Source organism: Argentina silus (assembly GCF_951799395.1).
Source record: "Argentina silus genome assembly, chromosome: 15".
Classification (NCBI taxonomy): Eukaryota; Metazoa; Chordata; class Actinopteri; order Argentiniformes; family Argentinidae; genus Argentina; species Argentina silus.
Genome location: NC_139669.1, coordinates 3,773,712 through 3,795,237, shown reverse-complemented (window position 1 = coordinate 3,795,237; position 21,526 = coordinate 3,773,712). Strand labels below are relative to the sequence as shown.

Genomic DNA, 21,526 nt, shown 5'->3' with positions numbered 1-21,526 from the left:
GGTTTGCAGTAACATCCCAGAAATGTGAGTTTTAATAGTAGTCCCCTCTGTTCCACTCAGTCAATGTTGTTCTGACGTATTCTTAGAAACATTGTATTAACGTGATAAAGGTTACCTTCAGAAAAATGAACATCAATGGAGAGTTTTTATCAAGACAAGGATTAAACACTTAAAACACTCATAGCTAGCTGCCTTGTCAGAGTCATGGTTGATATTGATGTTCTCAGATTCAGACCTTGGTAATTAGAGAACAGAATAACTACAGCTTTATACTTCTAGTTTATGAATCTCAGTATAATGAAACATAAAATGCTGCAAAGTCAAAGTATAAACTTTGAGATGATTTTCTGCTGGATATAATTGGTCCAAGCCCAGACTGTACATACATTCTAATGTTGTCTGATCAAAGACTGGAGTGTTCCTCCTGCAGTGTCTCATCTGGTTTATCTGTGTGTGTGTGTGTGTGTGTGTGTGTGTGTGTGTGTGTGTGTGTGTGTGTGTGTGTGTGTGTGTGTGTGTGTGTGTGTGTGTGTGTGTGTGTGTGTGTGTGTGTGTGTGTGTGTGTGTGTGTGTGTGTGTGTGTGTGTGTGTGTGTGTGTGTGTGTTCAGAGATGGCTCCTCAGAGCTATATAAAGTGTTTTTGCCCAAAGGGTTATGATGCTCAGATCTGGATCATCATACCAATGAGCTAATAGCAGATGTTATTGTTGGGAGGAATGAAAGCCCATGGTGCTGAGGAGGGAGCTTTAATGCAGAGAGAAGCATCAAAGCACTAGTCATTAAACACTTCTCTTAATCGGAGGTCTTCAAACACAAGAGTCATTGACAGAGCCAGGATTGCTTTTGGGAAGGAGACACTTGAATCGTGCAGACCCATTTTCGAATTAGTCATACAATATGAGTTGATTAGAGTGGTGTCTTTCATAACTTCTAGGGCAGGCTCAGATTTTGAGTCGTGTAGGGGAAATCAGACAGCTTGATCTGATCCTAGATAGCAAAAAATAATCTGGATCATTCTGATCTAAGATCAGATCAAGCTGTCTGACTAACATTTTTGAAATATGGACAGATGGGCGTATCAATATTCAAACTGAGTGGAGTTATAGAGTGCTGTACCACAATGTAATATTGTATGACATGCTAGTTTCTGATATCTCTGTCTCTCTCCTCAGGAATTATCTCGACGTTCCTCCATGTCCACCCCTTTGGAGCCAGCATCGAATACATCTGCTCCTACTTACAGCGTCTGGACACCAAGGTACTGCTGACACACACACACACACACACTTCAATACTTTATTTGGGTTCACAGTAAAGCATTACATCAAAGAACCCAAAATATAACAAGGGTCATACAGATAGTCATGGATACAGGTAACACTGTCTTCGCCACACAGCTAAGCTTCCCACAACAGCTGACACACAACAAAATCTTGCAAACTGCTTGGCTTTTTTCTTTGGCAATTCACCACATTCACAGGCCACTTACTGTCAGGTAATGCACATGTCCAAGGCTGTCAAATGTCAGAATTACTAGCTAACACCTGAAGCCAAGGCCACTAATAAGTGTGACTAGGGGCTGGTTTTTTAACAGTTTTGTAGAAAAGGCTTTATTTACTTCCTCCATGTACAGATCGAATGAGCAGCCTACTTCTAATATGGTAAATTGTCCTTGGCTCTCACCAACAATGTCAGGTGTATTTGGCACATTAGAAAGGTTCACACACACACACACATACACACACACACACACACACACACAGCAAGTTGAGTAGCGATAGCAGTACTGGCACCTCGCTCCAGCAAACACACACTCTCTCTTTCAGCGAAGACACACAGCCACAGACACCCTTACTGAGCTGACATATGGGCCTGGTGAATCCCAGGGCCCCACTATGCAGTTGGGGTCTCCTTGCGCAGTTTTAGTCTCCTCACGCAGTCAGGGCCCCCTGTTGCAGGCAGAACTCCCTAATGCAGTATGAATCCCTGTGTGTCAGCTGAGCTCCACCGTGCGGAAAAGAGTCACCATGTGCAGTCAGAGATCTCTTGTTTTCCTCCGTGTGCAGCCGCCTCATGATGACGAAGCTCAGATTAGAGCTGGGGTTCTAGGTAATGCAAGGGGTTAACATATAAATGAGAATCTGTAGTTCCCAGCACTGTAGAGGGTGTGTGTGTGTGTGTGTGTGTGTGTGTGTGTGATTTCCCAGGACACTGAGACATGTTAGAGCTGGATCCTTCTTGTCTCTCACGTGACGGAGCAGAGCTGTTTCATTTACTTCGCTAAAACACCCATCTCCACAGCCGTCAGCCTCCACAGAGGCCTCCCTTGGTTTTCACTCTGCACTGCCAAAGGCCTTCTCTCACCTAGCTCCCACGCCATACCTCTCACGCTGCCAACTCCGTGAGGAGGCCCTCAGTTATATAACTACTCTCAGTGCCACCTCCCCGAAGGGGCCCTCAGCTATGTAATCTCAATCTGTTCCAATATGCTTGGAAGGTCTGCTGGACCAACACGTCAAACGTGGCCTTCGTTTGCCCAATATGAAGAAATACCTACACTCAGTAAATGCACTCCAGTGAAGGACAGGTTTGAGTTTCTGTTACTCACTTACTTGCTCTGTTACTCACTTCTGTTCTTCTGTGACTCAGGAGTGTAAAAAAAAAGGTGCTCGTTGATTACAAAGGTTTTGGGAAACAGCCCGAAAGATGACGGATACCCTTGCGATGCACGTGGGATGAAATGAACGTAGCTTTTGGGAAACGAGGCCCAGCTCATTAAAACCCTCTCTGTGCTCATCAACACAATGACTCATTTTCACACACACAGATTGTGAATAGAACATGAAGGCCTTTTGTGGGGGGGGTTTTGGGGGGGGTTTCCACTCAAAGCCCTGAGGGGTGTTTGTTCCAATGCTGCTGCCTCTCTGAATGCCATGACAACAAGCCTAGAGCTTTGTCACCAAGCTTGGCGGGATTCACCACAAACAAACAACAATGCTCTCCTCTTATCTACAGTGTCCACGCAGTACTGCACTGTCAATGATGATACCTACACCATTCACAAGTAACGCATAGTGACATGGCAGGGTTTGACTAATCTGACTCTGTGTTTGCATAACTGTTGTGTGGGTTTATCTCTCTGTATTTATCAAGTGTGTATCCTTCTGTGTGTGTGTGTGTGTGTGTGTGTGTGTTTCAGATCAACACGTTGCAGGTGGAGGCTCTCCTGGCTCGGCTGCCCTGCACCTTCAGGCAGGAGCTGACGGGGGTGGGCGCCAGCCTGGAGAAACGTTGGAAGTTCTGTGGCTTCGAGGGCATCAAGAGCACATAGAGCAGGACAGGGACGCAGAGGACGTTACAGGGACGCAGAGGACGTTACAGGGACGCAGAGGACGTTACAGGGACGGACGCAAAGGACACAGCATAGAGCCCCAGTATGGCAGCAGAGCAGGGAGGGACAATACATACACTATGCTACTTTACGTTAGGGAAACTCTGTGTGGGGTGACATGTCTCCAGGGTGACAGAGACATCAACAACTGGATCTGCTCTGTGCCATACTCAAAGCCTCATGGGATACCACAACCCTCCAGGAGGCCCTGAAAAGCATCTATCCCAAAGAGGTCTGGGGGATTGGCTGTTTGTGGGTCTCATGGGCGGGCTGTACCGTTCTTAGAGCCTCTAATAGGCTAACTCGGCTGATAGGCTAACTCTGCTGACTACTAAGGAGCATATCAGGGTCTGCTGAACATTTTCTACCTCCATCCCCTTAGGCCTCTCTTTTCTTGTTTGTTCCTTGTTCGTACAATTCTGTGAATAAAGTTAATATATTTCCTTACTTTATGTATAGGCTGTTAATACCAGATGCATTAGTATTCTGAGATTCACAACCACATCTGATGAACATGAGACTTCACTTTTCTAATTGAGATCCCATTTGTTTTGTTATAGTAGGTGTGCCTGTAGTGCCATCTATTGGAGGAATTACACAAAGGCACATATCCCACTGACACAGTATGCAGTGCTGTGCATACTGCTAAACAGGTAAACCAGTGTTGTACTACAGGCCGTCAGAAAAAAGTGAACACCTCCATCTGGTGCAGTGGGATGAATGAAAATAAAAAATCATATCACTGAAAGGGCTTTAATAATTGTATTATTAATTAACTTTATTAATGAACAGCTTGAATCAACATTGAGAATGCAGTGGATATACCACAGCCTACTGTGAAACTTACATATTTCTTGTTTTTGATTTGTCTGTATGTGACTGTATATAATATTGTCGTTTCCATGACATGTCTTTAAATTAATGTCTTTAAGTTGGTTCTTTGGATCATGTATACAACTGCAATTTCAGTTTACAAGTCCATCTGCAGGTCTTGCGGCACAAAAGCCTCTATTTTAAAAACAATAATATGAACCTCACATTTAGAGGGCAATGTAAATAATCCTTTACATATCAATATATCATTCGACACAATGAGAAAAGAAGTTGTTTGAGAATATGTTAAATATACATGTATAAGCAGCTACCTAGATTGTGAATGTATGGTATTCAATTCAACAACAAGAGCTCTAACTGTGGGTGTAATGATAATCCATCCAGATAAGATGTTCACTTGAGTCGATCACCCGCGGCAACCCAGTCACACTCTTGTAGTCCAAGTGCCTTCACACCGCACACGTGTGCTACATAATCATCAACAAAGACAGTTTGGTTCCCTTGCCTTTTTAAAATAGTATCTGTCCACAGAGCGGCTCTCCATCTCCATCTCTCTACATGTGCTGGGCGTCCATGATGTCCAGATATTTAGCCTCAATGATTTTGGGAAGCATGTTGTTTCTGGGGGGGAGAGATACAGAGAGATCAATGACTGTCCACTGAAAGACAAATTAAATTTAAATGGTCTTTGAATTGGGTTCTTATTTGGTCACCACTTGTGGTGGTGAAGTTGCCCCTAAGCCCTCCTAAAGTCCAACCCGTTAGCTGCAACACTGGCCCATGATCAGCACCTAGGGGCAACCTCACTCTGTCATTTGGCAACCACTAGAGGATACTGCTGCCCTCTACCTCAAGCCCTGCCTCAGATTCAAACAAATGACCAGTTTAGAGCACTCCTCTGCCCCCTGCTGGCTGGGAGTTTTGTACCTGATAGGAATGAGCAGGATCATTAGCACGGGGAAGACCATCTTCATGTATGGCAGAGGGTACATGCCAAAGGCACACAGGATGACCAGCTGAATCATCTGAAGCCCGGTGAAGAAGTGTACCTTCCTCTGAGGCACTCTGCGAATGTAGTGGGTAGGAGGGTAGGATGTCTGGAGGGAGAAGAGGGAGTGGAGATTGGTGCATTTTTTAACAGATAAAATGACAGACTGACACACACACACACACCTCTTCTCAAATGTTGGGAACAAGACTTCTTGCGTCCTCTCCTCTACTTGCTTTGTCCTCAGAAAGCATTGGAGGGGGATACGTAAGGAGCGGGACCTAGATCCAACCGCCAATGCACTTTCAGTAGGACGCGAGTAGAGGACGGAGGAGAGGACACAAGGAGTCGTGTTCCTAACAATTGTGACATAGCCAGAGACACATGATGTCTCGTGTGCCCCTTTGTGTTCTCCACTCGCACCTGTTCCTTGAAGAGGAGGAACATGCGGTCAGCCATCTGGTTTCCATCTATGGAGGTGACAGCGATGTAGAGGAAGAGACCGTAGAGGACAGGCTTAGGGATCCACTGGAGAGGGACAGGAAGCAGGAACACCGACAGGCCAATCAGGATGTTAGCTGCCAGAGAGGTGAGCCGTGTCTCCTTCACATTAACTATGCTGCAGGCGCACATAGAGACAGGAAATGGCAGACGTGATCTTGTCAGTTTTAACTTAAGAACTTCAACTGTCCCAGGGTTTGTTTACTGCCGGTGACTGTAGAGGCGGTTTCCCAGACACAGATTAAACCCTAGTCCTGGATAAATTTTCCATTGAGAATGCTTTAGTGTCTAGGACTAAAAGCTTAATCTAGGTCCAGGAAACACCACAATGGCTACCAGAAAGCTGCCCCTTTCATCGTTAATCAACCAATCAACCAACCAATGAACTGCTAATCTATCTGCGGTCACTCACGTTTCATAGAGGTGCCCTCCCTCCACATGCTGCTCCACCTTAGCCAGCTGCCGCGCGTGTAGAGAGGAGTGTGGGAAGGCAGCGTGCATCCATGGCAACCCCAGACATGACATCAGGATGTTGATGAACCCAGTCAGCATCAGGTCCCAGTGGAAGGTGGTTCCCTTTAACAACCTGAAGTAATCAACCGCACGGTCAGATACACACAGGAGTTTAGCATCACTTACAATTAATGCTGTAGGTACAGTAGGTACAGTATGTATGAGTGAGTGAGTGAGTGAGTGAGTGAGTGAGTGAGTGAACAAATGAATGGATAAATAAAGGAGTGTCCCGTACTTGTTTTCTGGGACATGGGTGAGCGATATGACAATGTTCTGGTCGATGAAGATGAGCAGCGCCAATAGGAAGCCCAGACCTACAGCGCTGAGGGTGGCCATGCCCGACAGCTTATCAAATGGTGCAAAGTTAAAGACAGGGCCATTGTGGAAGTTAAATACAGGAACTGTTGGGAAAAGAGGACAGAGACAGACATTGTAATGTGAATGCCTATGATGAGTGGTGTGATTTAACTGAACCAGAAACGTTCAAAACAATCTCAATAATTATGTACTAAAATCCTACTTTGCTCAGTGACAAGCTATACCTTTTTTTGAGATAAGAGACATTCATCAACTGTAAGAATGTGTACTCACGCTCTACGTCTAGGAACAGGTAAGACCCTATGAAGGAGCATACCACGACAGCAATGGGTAAGGCACAGTCGGACACAACCTCTCTCACTTTGGCATGCAGGTATGGACTGTGAGAAGGATGAAGAATGTGAGTGTATTCTGTACGGCAACCAAGAAGACAGATGAATGCAAATCTATTCTCTTGCTTAGTTGCAGTACATCAGGGAATATGCGAACAAACAAAATAGCGACAATATTATACTGAACTACATCAGGTATAAGCAAAAGCTGGCTGAAGTAATATTGTTGGGGCTACTCTTTTCTCCATACTGTATTGGGTAGATGGCACCATTGTGGCGAACCTACCTCCTCTTGATGAGGTAAAGGGCATAGCCCAGCCACAGGGTCCCCAGCATGAGCAGGAGACAGAGGATGGGCCTCTCCCTGGTGCACAGGACCAGGGACTCAGGCAGATACACAGACACATGCTCTACCACGGACCCTGGCTCCGTCCCATTCACAAGCCTGAGCTCTGTCCCATTCTTAGCTGCCTGTTCTAACAGCTCCTTGATCTGCTGTAGCACCAGCGTGCTGTTGGTTGTTGCCAGGGTGGGTCCATGGTAGAAGTGATGGAAAACTAAAGAAAGAGAGCGAGAGAGTGAGAGAGAAAGAGAGAGAGAGAAATGGGGGGGGGGGGGGGGAGAGAGAGAGGTTAGAGCTGGAAAAATAGATGCCATATCCACCATATTCTCCCCCACCTCCCCTCACAGCCTTGTGGGAAACCCCTTTAAAAGCATATGTAAACAGAGCAGATGAGAAAGGCAACAGTATGTTAACATAAAAAGGGTGTCAGTTTCCCCTCTCAGAGCCACAGAGCCCCGGGGACCCAGGTTGATTGCATGGTGTGCTCGCCTCCATGATGGATACTCGTTACACTGGTACATTTACCCTGATAAAAGATAGACAGCCAGTTTACATTCCTCTATATTACACTGAGATGGTTCGCCGGCGGGCGGAACGCTCATTTGGAACACGTTGTAAATAAATAGAATGTAACTGCCAGAGCAGACTCACTCTTGACAGTGCCCTTCACCGCGTCACCCACGAAGGCAATGGAGATGAACAGCGCAATGATTTCCTCTGTCGAGCTGGCATGAGAGGAAATAGAAGAAACACAATGTTACTAAGAAGGCTTTATCAGAACAGGGCAAACCACAGACAAAGACACAACAAGCCATTCAAGGTGAACTGACAATGGAGATTATGAAATTCAACAAAATGTTCATGGAAGAAAGTGGAAGGCTAAACAGATGGTAGTTTATCAGCAACAGTCTCAGTGGGTGGTGGAGGCAGAGAACAATGAGTTCACAGTCATGTTATGATCATTAATGGTCAGGTTTCTGTACAGTGTATCTCTTTCTGTAAGCCTGGTGTGAAGAGGCCTAAACCTAAAGTCTTTCACTCTGTGTGAACAGTAAGAGTTACAGGTTCATTGAGTTCAGATGTCTGGTAGTCCACTGACCGTTTAAAGAGCTTCATGAAAAGACTGGCATTGAATATCCCTCCCAGGATGAGGAACATGCTGTTCCACAGGCCAATGCAGGCGTAGAACGCCGGGAAGTCCAGGTCATAGTCATCACAGATCCCTCTGATCACTGATCAAACACACACAGCCACAACAGTTATTACTCAAATAAATGACATACACACACCATCTTAGCAACTTGTAAACTTAGTAAAATAGTCAACTAGAATGTTGTATTAATAATGTGTTAAGAAATGTCACTAATTCAAGCACCAAGAAAATGATGTGGTGTACATACCGCTGATGAAGATGGCCAGAGGTGCCGTGGTCAGTGGGATGACCAGGGGAGAGCCTGCAAACAGAGAGTAGATGACTCCTCCGATGCTCTGACCGACAATGGTCTTCTGCACATCTATCAGGAGGAGAACATTCTGTTAGAGTGTACAAATGTCTTGTTCTAAATCATTTAATAGGGGATGTACTGTACAGTCATCAACATTCATAGACATAGTAGTTGATGGTAGAAATAGTCCTCAAACTTCATCTGATTCAATCAATCAATACCAGAGACCGTTTATTTACATTTCCCAGCAATTTGAGTGACTGAGACACAGAAACGAAAGCAGTAAGAAGGGCTTTGGACTGAGACAGACACAAGCACACACACACGCACGCACACACACACGCACACACACACACATGCATGCACCGTCGTGACGCACGTACGCTACATAAACCACACAGACATCCTGTGGTTGTACTTAAAGTAAGAAGGGCTTTGGACTGAGACAGACACACGCACACACACACGCACGCACACGCACACACACACACACGCATGCATCGACGTGATGCACGTACGCAACATGAACCACACAGACATCCCGATGCCGTACCTATCTCTCCACGTGTGCTCTCATCATTCAAAGAGCCGAAGGCGATGGCCGGAAGTAGAATGGCGATGTACAGGAAGATGGCGGTGGTGGTGTACTTCAGCAGTGAGCGGTCTTTTCCTGTGAGACCTGTATGGACCAATCACAGAGCTGTTTACATGTCTACCAGCTGCAACTACAGGTACAACATCACATGTAACATACCAAATGTATGTTGTATGTAGCTGTGGTAATGATAGCGGTAATGATAGTTACAGCTTTTTTCAAGTATACTGTGTGGGAAATATTTTGATTATAAAAAACTGGATTAGAAATCAATCTACGATGGGAAAATATTCACATTGCTAAAACTAGTGTTGGTACTGTACCGTCTGTGAAGTCTGAAGGGTAGAGAGGGAGTCTGCGACTGAGGTCCTCATAAATCCCTCGACCAGCTTTCATGAAATCTATGCACTGAAACAGAGAAACAGGCCAGTCACATTGTAAGCCAGAGGAAAAGACACTTTTGTAATGACTGTAGCATGCAGGCAGAGGCCTCAACTGCATGACTCGGAGACAAAACACCGCTGGGAGAGGACAGCCCCGACACCCATGTCCGAGGCATCCACCTCCACAACAAACTGGGGAATCTGGGAATCTGGAAGAGTGAGGACGGGTGCTGAGGTGAAGCTCTCCCTCAGTCTCCAGACAGCCTGATCCGCCTGGGGAGACCACGGGAACGTGACCGAAGAAGAGGTGAGGGCATGGAGTGGGGCAGCAACGGTGCTAAAGTTCTTGATGAACCGTCTATAAAAATGAGCAAAGCCCAAAAAAACGCTGTACTAACTTGCGACTGGTTGGCGTGGGAACCGCTCAGCAACCGCACTAACCTGGGCAGGATCCATTTGAATGCTATGCCCCGAGATGATGAATCCAAGGAAAGCAATGGTGAATACATGAAACTCACATTTCTGCGCTTTCACAAAGAGTTGGTTTTCGAGGAGGCGTTGGAGAATGATCCAGAATGAGGATTAGTGAGTCCGAGAGATCGAGGAGACACTGAAGCAGGAGCGGACAGAAAGCAGGCGAGTGAACATCCCTCGCCCCAACCCATAACCTCCCCAGTGGACCAGTTTACGTGAGGGTTATGCTTGGAGAGCCAGCGGTAACCCAGAATGAGAGGCTGTAAAGGAGAGTTGAAAAGATGGAAGCTCAGAAACAGTGTTGTTATTGGCGATGATTAATTGAATCGGTTGAGTGCGGTGAGTGTCTCTGCACAGTAGGCGACCATCTAGAGCGTTGGCCTCCAATGGCTTTGGCAGGGGAACAACGTCAAGGTTAAGTCTCTTGGCTAACCTCCAATCAATTAAACTCTCATCTGCTCTGGAGTCCACAAACACAGGATGATTGAGAGTCTGGGATGGAGTAATAAGCAGAGCAGGAGTGAAATAACAAGAAGGGGTTGGCAGAAAAAACAGTTTGCCTCGCCAGCGCCCTCTTACTCACTGATGAGCTTTGTCTTACTGGATACCCTGACGTGAAATAACCCAGCTGAGCACAGCAGATGCAGCTGCCCTCCTGTATACGGCGCTGACGCTCCGCAGGACTGAGCCTGGCTCTCCCCAACTGAATGGGCTCCTCCGAAGCAGTAGGGGTTGCTGGTGAGTCGGCCGCCAGGACGGGCCATTGGGCAGGACGACACGAAGAAGAGCGATCAGCAGTGAACTGACCCCTCAGGGCGGGCGGAGTAATCGCAGCCCTGGATCTCTCTCTCTCTCTCGAAGGCGACTGCCAATTCTAATGGCCAGAGTGAAAAGAGAATCCAGATCGGGGGGAAGCTCAAGAGGAGCCAACTGGTCCTTGATGGGATCGGAAAGCCCATACAGAAAGGCGTCAAACAGAGCGGATGGGTTCCAGCCACTATCAGCTGCCAGGGCGCGGAACTCGATGGCGTAGTCAGAAACCCACTTCTTGCCCTGACGCAGGCCCATGAGCGTTCTCGCTGCCTCTCCACCGGGGGTTGTGTGGTCGAAAATCTTGCGGAGAGTGTTAGTAAAAACCTCCAGGGAATTGCAGACTGGAGAATTCCTAGCTCAATCGGCCGTGGCCCAGGTATCAGCTCTGCCGGTAAAGTGGGTGATGACGTAAGCCACCGTGGCTCATTCCGTCTGGAATTACGAAACCTGTAGCTCAAAATGTAGCCCACACTGGACCAGGAATGCCTGACAGTTACCGGAGTCCCAGGAGAACCGCTAGGGTCTGGAGAGGTGAGGAGCCAGTGGTGTGAGCAGGGGAGCAGGAGCTGGAACTGGAACAGGAGCTGGAACTGGAACAGGAGCGGGATCACAGGTCGGAACTGGTGAATCAGCTGCTGAATCTGGACAGCCAGCTGGAAAACCTGGCCGCCGATGGAGGCCTGGAAGCTCGTGAGTCACTCTGACAGCCCACTCATCCCCAGGCAGATTGAGGTGAGTTGCTCGTCGTGGTGAAGAATCCGGTTTGAAGCGCAGCGCTCACAAAGTCTGAGTCATCTGAGTCCATAGTTTGGCCAGTTCATACTGTAATGACTGTAACGACTCAACTGCACGACTCAGAGACAAAAACTTAAATCCAAAAGAATAGTTTGGCAGGGTTCGGTACACAGGAAGGCAGTCAATACTCTAAACAATAAATGAACAACATGAAACAAAGACAAACATAAACTAAGAAACAGGACGAGACGCTACAACTGTAAGATGTGGTGGACATACACAGGTTCATATGAGACTATAGAGGGTCCTAAGCCATTCATCCAGCATCATAGTCTTAAGGTGCACAGGAGGCTCCCTGACCTTGATCTTTATGCGTTGGTTGGTGGTTCACACATATTTTGATGCCGTTGGTACCCAGACAATAGGAGAGCTTTTCTTTCCCTGGGCAAGCTCCTCAGTGTTCCGTCTCCCCTCGCTGAGCACTGACGTTCCTCTGATTTAAGAACTCGACATAATGAAATACTTTATCATTACGAGACCCTTCATTGCATTTGGCTGCCAGGGAACTGCGGCGATATTGGCAGACATTTCAATCTGCTGTCCAGCTGCTTACCATTCCTGGAGACTGGGTGGTAAAGTGTGGAACAGGATAAAATAATCTGACTGAACTATTACTACTAAAAGGAGGACCTCTTTATATGCCTGAGTGAAGGAAACTCTGAGGGTGGTCACTCCACATGTGGGGAAACCTCATAAGACACGAAAATACACACTGTGTTTTATCACGCTGCCTGGTTTAACAAGCAGGTATTTTAAACTGAATAGTGTTAAAGGTATAGTTCACTCCAAAAATCGTATTCCTGTGAAAAACAACATACTGTACCTTCACTCCAATACACTTTTTAAGTCATTATCACGGTTATTTAGCAAATTACACTACTACATTTTCCAATATAGCGGAAGTAGGTAATGGGGTAAACTATTAGGCTGCAACACCCTAGCCTTGTTAGCACCCTCCCTAATGTTCAGTATAATATTCTAGCCGTGCATGCTAGCATCAAGCCCTATGGTAAGACCTTGAGTGGTTTGTTGCTGTGTGGGTCTGTCTCCTCCTCTTCTACTGCTGGTTTCCCGCTGGCTATGGAGAGCTGCTGCCTCTGGTACACAAGTGCCTGTTTAAACTCCTCCTGGGTCTTGGTCTCCAGAAGCTTCTGTCTGAATGAGATGTCTGAGAACATGGTGGCGAACGTGCGGCCCAGCTCAATGGCTGTCTTGGTGCTTTTCTAAGAGATGGAGAGATAAGTTGGGAATAAGCAATAGTTAAAGAACCAGAAGATACATCAGCAGATTATGATTGCGTTGCATATTTCCAAGGCAGGGTTGAGTACTAAAACATGTGTATTATTATCAGATGAATGGTATTACCTAGATTGGGATGCCAAATTATTATTGGTTTCCAGCAGAGTTATACTGTAGCTGTGTTAGTTAAAACCTCTTGAGACAGAAAGAGCTAGTTGTATAGTTGCTTGTCAGAGTGAAGTATTACCGTTCTCGGTGGGGCAAGGATGAGAATGACATAGCGGGCCTCACAACAGTTGACCCCCCAGTTCTGTGGCCTCTCTAGACGGGCGATGCACACATGGCGCCTCTGAAGGCTCTTCACGTTGGAGCTGGACAGACAGCGAAAGAGTGTTATACTTTCTGCAACTGTCATTATTCAAACACATGATATTGTACATAAGTATTGAGACATGGTGTTATTACATGGTATTAAGGCTACAACTTGGGAATATAAGCAGTTATACTCACAGGACACAGAGCCAGGACTGCTGGTAGCGGACTCCAGTGGCAGTAGCAGTCACACCCTGAATGGTCTCTGATAGTAGATGCACTGTAGGACAGAAGGCCAAACAGAGGGAAGGAATGTAATGAGGGATATTTCTACAGCACATCTTCATACCTGTCAAGATATCTCCAATACATTATATTATCACTCAAATGGGCATTACTGCTTATAGCAGGAAGAGAAGGGTATAACGTATAGCGTAGAAATGGTTTGTCCCCTGATGCTTACCATTGACCTCCTTTCCTCCTGCGTCTGTGAACAGAGAGTTCATGATCTCCTCAGGGTCGCAGCTCCTCCCGTGTCCGTCCTCCACCACGTGAGTCAGCATGCGCCTTAGAACCTCGTCCAGCGTGGACGACTTCTCGTCCAATAGGATGCTGGCCTGAGCCAGGAAGCCGTCCAGGTCTCTGTGGGCGCGCACTTCCTCCTGGAAGTTCATCTGCTTCACATACTGACGGATGTAGGATCAGGGGAGATGCAGTGTTAGTGTACAAACACATATTGTATGCCGTACATGGTTAATAGGAACTTGAGTCATGTGCATCTCAAGTTCAAATACTTATTGGATAATGTTTGGACAAAAATACTGATTCAAAAGAGAAACTAATCTGTGAGCCGTGGACGGTGATTTGACATTTTTAAACTACAGACAGACAGACAGACAGACAGACAGACAGACAGACAGACAGACAGACAGACATCTTACTTTTCTTGATGTGTTCAAAAGCCCAAACCCAGAGCTGTCAGGATCTACAGAAGAAAGAGTTTGAGCTCAGTATGGTTTTATCTCACAATAGAACCACTGCATATTTTGAGCAAATCAGTTTTAATTTTTGTCCAAATCCCCACAACACATTTCTCCATTGTACCTCTGTAGTTATTAATAGTCAGTCCTGAATCCCAGTTTGAATAGCGGAAGGACACACAGAGATAGACGGTCTGTGTCCTTGAACCATGCATCTCTGAATCAGGACGTGTGAGGGAGTCTTGGCACACACTATTCCCTGATTACGGTAACGAGTAACGTCAAAACATGGCTAGACACACATACACACACACACGCACACACAGACCTGAGATCCCTGTCTGGACCTGATTGTTGTCATAGATGAGGTCCTTATTGTTGATGGGAGAGTTGGTATGCCCTGCTTTGCCCTCTGCACAGTCCTCCTGCTCCCCGTCCTGCAGCTCTGGAGACCCAACAGCACAGCAAAGGTTAAATCATTCCACTTCATAAATTCAGAGCATACTGTACTGTACCTATCCCATACAGTTGAGATCCAATATGACCATACTGTTTTTTGTATCCACTGCTTTGTTTCTGCGTTGTGGCCTATCTCTGAATTTATTGTTTTTGAGGAACACTTTTATTTTTAAAAAATACCAGGTTTTTTGGGGGGTTTTTTTTCAAGGTTGAGGTGCTACTCTGCTTCAACAATATTTATGGTGTGAGACTATTCACCTGCCCTTCCACTACTTCACCATCTGTTGGAGAACACATTGCACCAGAACACTGAGGTCTTAAAAATAAAATAAACCCACCCCAACCGGACAAGATGCAATATAACAATAGCGGCCCCTCATAAATTCCTTATTGTATAGAACAGAAATATGGCTTGTGCATTGCATGTTTTATGAGGGGAAAAAGAGAGGGGGGGGGGGGGGGGGGGGAAATCAAGACTGCATCCATAAACAACATTGTTGCTCGATCTCGTAATTAGCTTTTTCTGATCTACAGCTTTGCAATGATGTAGTATGAATATCGGTTTACTGCATCAGCTCATCAGTCATCTACCTTGTTATTTACCCCTTCATTTACTCTTCATTACAACAGCACAGGGCCTGACTGTGTTCATTGGCTCATGAAATGAAGCATTAGGATAAATAACCACTGCAATCAGGGTGTATTAGCTTTGCAGCGTGAACTGGTACATCTCTCTATCAAAGCTCGTCTGCAGAGTAAAGCAGATACTGATTATATGATTAAGTTAAAATGATAGCGCCAAGTTTAGGTCTGTGTGAAAAATATTATGGATTTTCTACATTTCTTTTACATACTGCTGTGCAAAAGGGATCAATGTCAACATTGACAATGAAATCTAAATACCCACCCATCTCTTGGAAAACATATCCATTCTTTGACCTCCCAGTGGATGGAGCCTCTGTGGGGAAACAAGGAGAGAGATTGGAGATTCAAAATGAGAAAATTAGAGAATGTTGTTACACAGCTTATGCACAGTACCAGTCAAAAGTTTGGACACACCTTGCCAAGAGTGTGCAAAGCTGTCATCAAAGCAAAAGGTGGCTACTTTGAAGAATCTAAAATATAAAACATATTCTGGTTTGTTTAACACTTTTTTGTTAACTACATAATTCCATATGTGTTCCTTCATAGTTTTGATGTCTTCAATATTAATCTACAATGTAGAAAATAATCAAAAATAAAGAAAAACCATTGAATGAGAAGGCGTGTCCAAAGGTTTGACTGGTACTGTACTTCTAGGCCACTCATGGAGCTTAAATGATTTTCTTCACCTGGCTTTTCTTCACCAAGTGCAGTATTCAAACCATATTGACTGTGCTATGTATTTTAACCATCTTTACACATTGGCCATACTTGGTAGACCCTTGAGACCAAGAGTCATGTTTCATTCTTTGTAAACATGGCACAGCCTTGTAATTTGACACAATACAGTTATGTAAAATACTCTGTGGTTTCTTCATGGGATTCCCTCCACTCCTCTCTGGATGTTAGTGTGTTTCCAGGGCAGAGTGGGAGCTGGCACACCACAGTGTATAGTGAGGGTGTAACAGTGTGGAGAATATATGTAGGTCTCTGTGAAACTGGATCAGTAGGAAGCCTGACAGCCTAAATTAATTGTTTTTTGTAGATTGAAGAGCTGAAAAGGATAATGAAATTTGATCATAAGAAATACTTGAGCTGAGGTGAGATACAATTAAACAAGACTCCAACTGTGTCTCATGTTGCGTACATGCGTCACGTCGGTGTGTGCGAGTGCGTGTGTGTGTGTGTGTGTGTGTGTGTGTGTGTGTGTGTGTGTGTGTGTGTCTGTCTAAATGGGCTAACTATGTTATGTGTCTAAATGGGACAACTATGCTTTACCTCAAAGCAGTTCCCACGCCTTCTCCACAGTAAGTTTTCCTTCTCAATTCAGTAAGTATTTTTTTTTAATTTACAGAATGCAAAGAACACACAATACAATATTCTCTGATGCTCAGAGATTTGTTAAATGTTTTGAAAAATCATTGAAAATGAATGCCTCTTTTTCAATTCTCTCCTGGAATTGATGGAATTAAAAAGGCATTCACCCCAACCCTGTTATAAACCTAAAGTGCGAAGGAAAAACATTCTGCTTGCAGTTACAATCAGTCACAATGTAATAATCCACTTTGTGGTCTCTCATCACCACTAACTAATGTAAATCCTTCCAATTAAGTCTAGAGTAGCTGCCTCCCTATTCTACAGCATCCTTCCTCTCCAGGGTTTCTCCTCTCTGCTTGTGCCTGTGGATTTCCTGTTTGTAGGCTCGCTGACTTCCTTCTGCTGACGAGGCTGTCTTGTGGTGATGACAGGGATATAGCTGCAAGTCAAGGCCCAGGCCCTCCTGAAGAGGTATGGCAACTTGGACACGGAAACCCAGATGCCAAAATAGTGTGCTTTCTGGCCTACTGGCCTTGTGCAAGTCGTTGCAAAATGCTTAGCCAAAGCTTACTGTCATATTAACAAATCAGAGGATGTGATTCAAACAAATTAATCACACTCACTCTCAAAGTGAAAATCAAAGTGACGTGACTAGCACTCCCAAAGACAGAATCAGGATGCTCTCTCTCTAAGTGTAAACAGTATACACTCATCGAACACTTTTTTAAGAACACCTGTACACCTTCTCATGGTGAAGGTGGTGTAATGGTGTGGGGAATGATTTCTTGGCACACTTTGGGCCCGTTAATACCAATCAATCATCACTTGAATGCCACAGCCTATTTGACTATTGTTGCTGACCATGTACATCCCTTCATGGCCGCAATTTACCCATCTTCTAATGGCTACTTCCAGCATGATAATGCACCATGTCACAAAGCAAAAGTCGTCTCAAACTGGTTTCATGAACATGACAATGAGTTCAGTGTTCTTCAGTGGCCTTCCCAGTCACCGGATCTGAATCCAATAGAACACCTTTTGTGATGTGGTAGAACGGGAGATTCACAGCTTGAAAGTGCACCTGAAAAATCTGCAGGAATTGCGAGATGCAATCATGTCATCATGGACCCTATTTGTATAGTGTTCCTAATAAAGTGTTCGGTGAGTGTCCTAACCATAGAATGACAGCTGCTTAGCAAATATTTGTGGTTTGGAAAGTCATCACCTCCCCTCCACCTCTCCATACCTGCAGCATCATTTGGCTAAGCTGCACTATCATTGTTTGGTCAGGACATCAGTTGGAGGTAAATGTCCTTGAGGGTTGAGAAACGGAACAGTCTTTTGAAACAGGACATCAAGTTGCAGCACGTGGAAATGTTGTGAAATCATTTTTTCTGTTTGAACAGTGTATTTTCAATACAAGGTCAACTCCCTTGAGAAATTGAAAAAACAGAGGAGGGGGGCTTTTAGTAGTGCACCTGCTGTAAGACAACCACTGGACTGACAATAACACAGCTATACACACCCACACAAAGTGCCCATTCATTAACTAAGAATTAAAGTGAATGATAAAGTTGTAGCAAATGTAGATAGCTGATCATTGTACGCCTATTTATGAGCAGTGAAATAACATAACATGAAAGGGTTGCCTCTCACTAACACCAATTCTGTTAGGCACCGAAGGATAATCCTCTTGAGTTACGGAGACAGAACCCCACTAATTATGTTCCATTCTAAGTGGATTAAATACAACTCTGCCATCTTAAGCCTGAACATGGTGGTTTAAAATAAAGCCACAGGGAATATGGATATTTCTTAAATAGAGTCATCGTATGTATGAGAAATATGGTATTAATGAATAATTCGGTATTACATGTCATAACAATTGTATTATCAAGTAAGTCTCAATACAATTCCATCCCAGACCTAATAATACATTCAGAAAGGGTGGAAAATTATGGCAAATTAAAACACACAAGGCATTTTTCTGTTGGATAATCTCTTAATCTCGAGCCTGAGAAAATGTAACAAGGCCATGTTAACCCATTACAAACACTCGACAGCCAACACTGGAGAGAGATGGTGGCCCATGCCCCCCATGACAACTGCAGTGATTGGCAGAACTACCTGTGCCATACCTCCACTACTTTTTAATAGAAGGTGTGCTATTCATAACTGCCCTACTGCCCTCATAACCCTTTGGTTGGTTGGTGGCAGGGTAGGGACTGTCCACATTAGCAGTGTATGGTGACTAGTTGGTTAAATAACTTGGTAGTTGGTATGGTGAATGAGGACAGTTGTGATGGTACCTGAGAGTTTGGGCGTGACCACAGGCAAGTCCAATCAGAGCCAACATGGCCTACAGAAGAGGCACACTTCATGACCTCCAGACAAAAGACATTTAGTCAAGTTTGACGAAACGATCGCCACTGAATACATAGCTAATATAGCACAGAATGTTGGGTCTCCAAATGAACAATCTCAGAACCCAGAATCTCAGAACCCAGAATCTCAGAACCCAGAATCTCAGAACCCAGAATCTCTTCTACATGAGAGTGTCTAAGTGAGACGACCGAATGAACAGCCAGGAGCAACGTCAGGTGATTGTGTATACCCATGGGCAACCAGAGAGGATACAGCTACGTGTGGCAGGACACTCAATAGATAATTGCTGTCTGCAGCAGCTGTACTGCCCATGCAAGGCAAATGTTCCATTTACTGCCACATTGTAAATATTGACCCACACCATTTTGTTTTTGAACTTCCCAACCTTCCTGGCAATAAAGGCATCTCATTCAGAATTAATGGTTTTAATATCAAGATACTGAGGTAAAAAAAAAAAAAGAAAAGAAAGGAAGGAAAAAAAGAAACACAGATCTAACAATGTCACTAAAAATTGTATTAAGAGAAGTAGATAGCCCCACCACACATAATGAGATATAAAACTAGACACAAAGAAAAGGCACATCAGAGTCAATACATAATAAAACACTCAGAAATGTTTAAGAATAAGAGTACAGAATGCGAAGGCCTTATTCATCATAACAAACTAAATTTCCCTCTGGTTTCACTACCGTAAAGTCAGAGCGCATGTGGCACTAGCTTGCACATGTTTGGCACAAGGCATCTCAGGTTGTACTGGGGAAGGAACCCCCCTCCACACACACTCCCTTCACCCTGGAACACTTACCAGATGGCACAAAATGGAGGACTTTTTTGTCTTCCATATTTTCCAGGTTTTCAGGTGTGATGCCCTCCCAGGTCAACCCATCATCCTGTAGAGTTCTTGTGGGATAACCTCAGCTCTGCTACCTACCTACCTACCTACTTACAGTCCTCACTTGAGTTCATTCAGTCAGAGATCCCCTCCCAGCGCCTCCCCACCCAGCACGTGGGGGTGGGGGTGGGGGAGGGAGAAAAGGAGGGAAGGAAAGACGGGGGAGGGGGGAGGCTGGCTGCTGCTGGGTCCTTGTGCCTATTCTTCAGGAAGTAGTCAGTTACTGTATGTGTCAGTATGTAAGAGTATGCCTTGCTGATTTCAGACATTTTCGGTTATCTTTATTGGCTTTGTTTAAACAGTTGTCCGCCCTCACCCTTCGAATGTATGTTGTTTGAATTACAGTAGACCAAACACTATGGGTAGAAATGTTCTTGCAGTGAATGTAGAGGGAAACATTGCTATTAAAGTGTGTGTTGCAGAATTATCTATATTTGTTTAGATATGTTCTGGAAGTTCTGTATCTGTCTTTTTCATTCACTTTTGATATGGATGTCAGATTGCCAAATTTATCCTTGAGAAAAATTCTGTTCACAACAAAAATGTATGAGCATGTTGTTGTTTTTAAGCTCATCTTCTGGAAAGAGGCTCTCTCTTTATTGGGTGAACCTGTGGTCTCCCTCTCCCTATGGATGGACACGTTCCACAGAATTCCTCCTAGCGCGCTGTAATTACTCACAGCCTACCTGCTTGTTATTTTGGTGGACGTTTCAAGCCTTGTAAAACATTATTGCCTCTTTTTAATTGACATCAAAGCAGTTCCACTGCACACCGTGGGCTCTGAGTAAATGTTTATTTCAGACGGTATAAAGCAGCTTGTGCTCTGATGGATAGATGCCAAAATGAAACCAAACAAGCCGCTAGATAGTAAATATACTCATTGGGCATACTGGTCATACTGGGAGAGGCACTGTGTCAGAAAGCCTGTTGCTTTGTACATGTTGTTTCTGTAGCAGTCAAATAGTAATTAGCTTGAGGCTAAAGCCAGGGGGCAGACCAGAGGAGCACAATGACTCTGCAGCCTGCATAGCCTGGGCTTTGTGGAAGAAAGCAAGGGGATGCTACAACGCATGAATGGAGAATGTCTTTGGAAAGATGTTAATAATGAAAATGCTGCTGCTGCTGCTGCCTTTAGATAGAGGCAAATGTCAAGGGACGCACAATCTGCACTGGCTTGATAGATTTCTTTCAGTTTGACAGAAATACAAATGGAATGTAACTGAAACTCTTCTTTTCCTTCTTTCCCTCGCCTGCTGTGCAAAGTTATGAAGTGAATCTGGTTTGTTTTTCCAGTAGATCATTGTAATATGCTATACGATGGGTAGTTGATTTATCCAAGACCTCAAGGCATGGGGATTGTTGCACCCTCTAGATTTTTCTCCCCAACCAGACATCAATACACAGGCTCTAAAGTATTCAGCCATTGGCTTTTTAAATAAATTAGACTCTAGTCATGGACCATGGGCATATATCTGTAGTCTTGGCTTAGTTTAAGAGGGGAATTCACAGTAAAACAGTGCCATCTTCTGGACCACTAAAGAATTACAGTGCAATGTAACTGATCTGACTTGAGCT

General features: G+C 44.8%; 2 protein-coding genes across 2 annotated transcripts in view; one reads left to right on the top strand and one right to left on the bottom strand.

Moving 5' to 3' along the window:
• Nucleotides 1-3,762, top strand: part of LOC310815744 (ecto-NOX disulfide-thiol exchanger 2-like) — a 92,291-nt gene extending 88,529 nt beyond the window's left edge. The window contains exons 14-15 of the mRNA XM_083685640.1: nucleotides 1,173-1,258; nucleotides 3,200-3,762. Coding sequence (XP_083541766.1) covers nucleotides 1,173-1,258; nucleotides 3,200-3,331 — 218 coding nt within the window. The 3' untranslated portion in view covers nucleotides 3,332-3,762. The remainder of the gene's footprint in view (nucleotides 1-1,172; nucleotides 1,259-3,199) is intronic.
• Nucleotides 3,763-4,149: 387 nt separating this feature from the next.
• LOC310816535 (solute carrier family 4 member 11-like) lies at nucleotides 4,150-20,014 on the bottom strand. The gene is made up of 20 exons (XM_083686786.1): nucleotides 19,865-20,014; nucleotides 15,623-15,673; nucleotides 14,585-14,701; nucleotides 14,218-14,261; nucleotides 13,740-13,962; nucleotides 13,475-13,556; nucleotides 13,212-13,335; nucleotides 12,742-12,948; nucleotides 9,584-9,668; nucleotides 9,219-9,344; nucleotides 8,621-8,734; nucleotides 8,320-8,452; nucleotides 7,872-7,945; nucleotides 7,164-7,434; nucleotides 6,819-6,925; nucleotides 6,463-6,628; nucleotides 6,127-6,300; nucleotides 5,637-5,832; nucleotides 5,153-5,322; nucleotides 4,150-4,846 (listed from the first exon to the last, which is right to left on the bottom strand). Exons 1-20 carry the CDS (start codon nucleotides 19,899-19,901, stop codon nucleotides 4,780-4,782), a joined length of 2,568 nt encoding a protein of 855 aa, XP_083542912.1. The 5' UTR covers nucleotides 19,902-20,014; the 3' UTR covers nucleotides 4,150-4,779.
• Nucleotides 20,015-21,526: the final 1,512 nt, after the last annotated feature.

What these genes read in the sequence shown, in the direction of transcription:
- LOC310816535 (XM_083686786.1), bottom strand. Translation starts at nt 19,901, where the DNA reads ATGGAAGACAAAAAAGTCCTCCATTTTGTGCCATCTG. An exon ending in CAGTCCTGGCTCTGTGTCCT is followed by an intron (nt 13,336 to 13,474) that starts GTGAGTATAACT and finishes CTGTCTGTCCAG; the next exon opens with CTCCAACGTGAAGAGCCTTC. An exon ending in CCTGTTCCTAGACGTAGAGC is followed by an intron (nt 6,629 to 6,818) that starts GTGAGTACACAT and finishes TTTTCCCAACAG; the next exon opens with TTCCTGTATTTAACTTCCAC.